A 6,000-nucleotide genomic window follows, 5' to 3' on the forward strand; every position below is an offset into this window, starting at 1 on the left:
CAAGATTTTAGGAAAATTTAGGCACTGCTAATGAACTTTTAGAAGTAATAAACCAGGTTTTAATATAGATTGTTGGGATGGTTTTAGTCAGGACAGGGTTAATCAAATGAGTAAAATGTTTCAACTTTAAAAGTAGTATTAAAGTCACCAGTGAATCCCTGCTATTGGAGTATTTTGATTACCTGTCTTGGAGGGAGGGTTTTGAATATAGCAAAACAATGAGTTTTTCTTGGACATTGAGAGGGAAAAACATGAAGTGTGACTCTGAACTATCTTAATAGGGAATGTTAAACTTACCACACCGCTCTGTTGCATCTGTCATAAACACCGATTTGCCTCCCTTTAGAACCATCAAAATCCCTACATCTTCCACTTGCACCTCCTAGAGAAAATAATAATTCTCGGCTGAACCAGAGGCATCAAAATAAATGTAAAGATGAAACCGAACAACTTCTCTTACATGAGAATTGACTCCAGTAAAGGAAAGACAAAATCATCCAGCTACTCACAAATCCCATCATCTCTGATTTCTCAGACTTGATATTTCAGGAGGACCTTCCAGAGATGAGACTTCAAACTAAAATTCCTATATTTCCTGAGTAATAAGAACTATTAATTTAACAGAAATACTGGCTTAATGACACATGATTACCTCGCTCCCTTGATGTGCTCTGAGTGAATTGTCTCTTTCTTTTCCATTGGAGGTAATTATTTTTCTTTCCTTCTCGCTAACATCCTCTCTGCTTTCCGGGTACCAACTCTGTTCTTTAGAAACTCTCTCACCTGATATCATAGCGTGCACTTAACCGTTATTCCTAAAAATGTGAAGCTTTGGTGTAAACAAAGAGTCTGGTTGTATTCAGGGAATGCAGACGTGATGAGCCAAGACAGGGAGCAGTAACGATGAGATGTGCAGGCAAGCATATGGCTGTGCGGATTAGTGGTACCAGTTCTCACTGGCACCAGCTGAACAGCAGGAGAGGAGAAGGGCTGGTTGTGCTGTTGGCCAGATATGTGAAAATAATAGGATGGTCTAAAAAAATTTTGAAGTATGTTTTTTACATATTGAAATGATGGAAAATTCAATATCTTCCTTTAAATCTGCTGTACTGCTTGCTGGATTTCTACACCAGCAGTTCTGTTTCCTGAGGCAGAAAATTAGTTTTTTCCATTTTGACTGCAAACAGATAGGTGGTTGTCCCCAGATTCACCCCAGATTATGCGTACATGCCAACAGGAGATGATGTGGAATCAATAACAAGTCCAGAAGTAGTAGAAAAACTAACAAAACAAACAAATAAAAAAGCTCAATTGGCATATTTTAGCAATTTTTAGACAGAACTGAGCCTTGCCAGTTTTCTCTGTCAGCAGCAAATCTTACATGAGATCATCAAGGCTTTCCAGAAAGTAGAGGTACATTACCTGTTTATTTGGTGTTGGACAGTTGAGCTGAGACAATTACAGTCTGGCAACATGGAATCTGTCAAGCTTCAGAAAATGTCATCCCTTCTAGAGGAAGCCGTGGGTGTTGAAGGTACTCTGCAGCTCTGGCAGGTCTCCCTGGCCCCCAGCACAAGTTTGCATGTGTAATGCCATGTGCCAGCCATGGCCGGACCTGGGTTGGATCAACCCCAAACCAAATCTGACTTCCTCTGTAGAGCTGCACTGTTCCAACCAGCATGAAGCAAATGTAATGGAATTTAAAGGCCCCTTTCCCTTTCCATTCCCCCTGCCTTGCAGTTTTATTAACTGTAAAGTTTCTAATAATAAAATCCAGCTTCGTGTTGTTTCCTCACTCTTGCCAACCTAAAATTTCCTTTGAATTTTTTTTTTAAATAATTGAAATAATTAGAACAAATAGGAACACCAACTGTGCTTTTATGAGTGATACTCTGATTTGTATTTTTCAGGGACTGGTCGAACGTGTTCAGTCCCCCCATCGTTCCTGGAAGTCAACAACTGGAAGAGCACACTAGATCTTCAACAAATCAGAGTATTCCAGGTAGGAATTCATGAAGATGATGAGAAGGACCTGAGTAGAAAGACATTTCTAAATGCTGTTTCTGTAGTGCTGGTGCTGCCTTTTCCTAGTTTTCTGTACTGCTGCACTGTGGTTCAGCGTTCTCTGTTCATTATTCTCAGCTCAGCTTTCCATGCAATATTATTTGCCTCTGATAGAAGAATAGCTTACGTAGTCACCGTTTCCTAATGTCCTGGCTTGATACAGACTAACTCATAAAAAATGCATCTTATTTGTTTAAATATGGAATTTATGCCAGTGGGGATGGCAAACCTATGAAAGAAACAATGCAAAGACCAAACATTCTTACTGAGAAGCACAATTACACTTACGTAGGTCATACTTCTCTTACAAAGAGTGTTTTCAGGTTTAGCCTTAAATGAAATCTCAGTGAGATTTCCTGAGTAAAGACTGTTGTCACCACCTAAAGTGTTGCAGGTTTTTGTTTATTAATGGTGTTTGCTTAGGAAATGGCTAGGAACTTGGCTGAAACTGGAAAGTCACAACAATAGAATAAAACAAATACCTTCTTTTCTTCAAATGCCCTTTTTTCTTATTGGTTGTCTTAGGAAACGGGGTAGATATCTACATTTTTCTTCAAGTCTGGGGAATTCAATGTGAAATCTGATAAAAATTTAGAGAGAGAGAAATTTAGACTCATAAATATGATAAATTTCCATTGATTTTTCCCTTATTGGGCATTGCTATTTCTGATTTATAGACAGTTTCATTTATCTTGACATAACAAGTCATACAAGAAGTTTTCCACAGTAAGTGACAGAGTCATAAATTCCCCAGAACTTTATTGTGTCTTGTTGCTTGTCTTAAGAGAGTGCTCTGGGAACCGCGGGACTGAATAGTTGTCTTCTTGGACCACAGCTCCTGAGAAGAGTGGTACACAGCTGCAGTGCAGATTTGGGCGCTGCAGTGCAGTGTTCAAGGATCATACCAGAGAGAATATTAGCCATGTTCTCTTCAGCACCCATCTGCTGACAGCCGATCCAGTGCAGCTGACTTACACCAGGGTCAGAATATGATCCATGTATCTTAAAGTCAGATGTGCTACAAGCCATCTTCTAGTATTGAAACCTAGATTACAGCGAAAATGTATTTCTGTGGAAAGGGGAATAATTATTTTAGTTCTCCAGACTGTGATGACCAGGTAAACATTTAGTGTGAACATCATGCAAATAACCCCACCGATATATGTACATTTATTGCAGAGTTCAGCAAAAGCTGCTACGTGCCCCCTCCATTCTTTGTTATCCAGGTTTAGACCTGTTGAGCAAAAGGCTTTTTCCATAAAAACAATAGCTCTGCTGATTCAGTGGAGCATTCCATTTAATATGACAGGTCTTCAGAGGTACCAGCTGTCTTCAGCCTTCTTGCACTCAGAACTAAAAAATACCCATCCCTCTCTATAATGTATATCACAGGCTTACGTTTTCATTTAAAATCAGGTTATTTTCTCGCATAAAATACTGTTTAATTTTATAGTGATTTAGGAACAAAAACTTCACCCTGCTATTGCAATTAAACTGCCGAGAGGGGTTTTTTTCATGTGATCCTGAGCAACTTCAACCCCAAACACGTGGACAGCGGCAGAATGAACAGCTATGGAAATTTTCTCTTGGAAGTGACTTGTTTATCCATTAATTTGGCTATGGACACTTTGTCCTTACAAATGGTCAGGTTGCACACAATATGCCGCTTGAAAATAGAAAGATGCCTTCTAACACAACTGTTACACATTCGTCGAGTCTTGTTGAAGATTGTCTCTTAATTTAATTAGTACTTCTTTTTAAGAAGTGGAACAGAAGTGAGTTTTTCATATGGGTTTTGTAATATGCTCAAAACTGAGTACTCCATGCTGCCCCTGGGCATGTGTTGCAATGTTTAGAGATGCTTTAAAATGCTTTTGGGGGTATTGTGAGATGCTAAAAGGAAGAAGCCTAACTTCAAAACCAAGATACGTCCAGAAAACTTAGTTCTCTTGTTCCCATTAAAACACATGCAGAGAATAATTTCTACCAAGTCATAAATCCAGCTAGTCCTTGATGCAACCTGATTCCCATTTGGTGTGAATTGAAGACAAACAGGGACAGAGGTACACCCCTGTGGGTCTGAAGACTTTCTTATTCCTAACCCAAACCAGAGGGTGTGCTGAGAGGCCAGTTCAGAGGCAGAGAAGGAAGGAGATTTAAGCTTAAAAGAGTCTTTTTGAAGAGCAGCATAGGCAGGGAAAAGCAAAGTAATGAAAGGAAGAATTCAGTGAAAACATAAGGCTGTGTGAGGGAATGAGGCATGAGTACCATTCGCTTGTTTACTGTGGTCTCAAGGGTGAAAAAAGACGTTCAGTTCTTCGCCTTCTTTTTGCACGGCATGATTTTTCCCAAGAGCTACCCAAACAAAATCTCTCAGTTAACCTCGTTAAGCTTCTCGGGCCTGATGAAGTGCCCACAGCAAGGAGGGCCACAGCTGGGCTTTGCCTCTTTGCCTTTGCTTGCAGCAGGAGCCGGTTCTTTCTGGTGGCATTTGTTCATCCTGCCGAGGAAACAAAAATGGAATCTCTTCCCGGAGGATGAAGTGCACACTTCTGTATGCATTAAATGCACCAACCTACTTTCTGGTCCCCAGATAATGTAACCTATATATCGTTGTGTGATCCTGGCTGTAAATAGATTCTGAGCGTTGTGAAACTGCTGCTGTTAGCATAACAGGCCATTACTTATTATGAAGTGTTAGGGCATACAAAGCATTCGGTGTGTATTAGCAGTCTGAGAACGAGATGAACATTTATGAGGAAATTCCAGATACAGATTGCATTCAACTGTGAGTTATTTCCTATCAAAAAGCTATAGACCATATAACTTAGATTTAGCTTACGTGAAAGACGGACAGGTTTAGAAAAGGAGCTACAATATATAAAGCATTGGTAATAAAAGTCTGTATGGCTTTATCAGTGTATTTCAGGGTAAGAATTCATTTCTGTTGCCTGAAAACATTGCCTTTTACCTGACTTTAGACAATCTAGATTTAAAATTTTTACTGTGTGAAAGAATCTTATTTCCTCTCTGATATGGAAAGCTCTTCTGTACAGATTTACCTGTACTGGCCATTCAGGTAGCATACTGGATACCAGATACAGAAATTCTTTCACTCTTACAGGCCTTAAGTCTTAGTTTCTGCTAACACCTTCTTGTTTGGGAAGGTCAGTATCTCTTAGGAATGCTTTGATCCACTGTCAGTAAAGGTACCTTTGGTGAACTGCTCCCTTGGACTTTATGAAGTCCAGTTGTTAAGCAAACTCTAACTGATATCACTTCACCTCAACCAAATAAAGTCTTCCAAAATCTAATGAAAATGTGAATTGCTGTTATGTTGAAGGTAATAATTCAGGAGTCAAAAGATTATACACTTCAAAGAAAAATGCTGTCACATCTGACAGAACGGTGTTGCCATGTTAAGTGAGCAAGGGTGATTTATTCCTGCTTTTCACACTTAACACAGGTGAAGATGACCTCAGTGCTGAAGAAGATGAGGAAGTTCTGACTCTTTTGTATGATCCGTGTCTGAACTGTTACTTTGATCCAGATTCTGGGAAGTACTATGAGTTGGCGTAGTCAGATCAAGAGAGGACATTGTTTCGTGTTCAGCGTAGATTCATCTTTTAACTGTTTGTAAAGTGTGACTGAGCTGCATAATTTATCATGTACCTTAAAACTTGAACTGAACAATAGTTTTGCAAACAAATTAATATATTTTGTAAATAGTGTCTGATTTTTATGGTTTTGTATTAAGTTGTAATGCAGTGGAAAATCACATAACAGAGAAGTTCCTTGTGACTAAGACATTTATTTGTTAATCTAATTTATTTCCACTATTCAAAGGTTCTATATGGGAACAAATGAAGTTGAGTGCACGTTTGTGGTGTTTGTCTGTAAATTAGGGTTTTATTCAAATAAAATTAATTATTGTCA

At 39.0% G+C, this 6,000-nt stretch overlaps 1 protein-coding gene across 1 annotated transcript in view; it reads left to right on the forward strand.

The window, feature by feature from the left end:
• The window catches only part of LOC104516257 (chromosome unknown open reading frame, human C3orf67), a 48,374-nt gene extending 42,731 nt beyond the window's left edge, over window positions 1-5,643 (forward strand). The window contains exons 14-15 of the mRNA XM_010160538.1: window positions 1,911-2,002; window positions 5,531-5,643. Coding sequence (XP_010158840.1) covers window positions 1,911-2,002; window positions 5,531-5,643 — 205 coding nt within the window. The remainder of the gene's footprint in view (window positions 1-1,910; window positions 2,003-5,530) is intronic.
• The last annotated feature ends 357 nt before the right edge of the window (window positions 5,644-6,000 follow it).

The sequence above is a fragment of the Eurypyga helias genome, unplaced genomic scaffold (genome assembly GCF_000690775.1).
Source record: "Eurypyga helias isolate BGI_N326 unplaced genomic scaffold, ASM69077v1 scaffold101, whole genome shotgun sequence".
NCBI lineage: Eukaryota > Metazoa > Chordata > Aves > Eurypygiformes > Eurypygidae > Eurypyga > Eurypyga helias.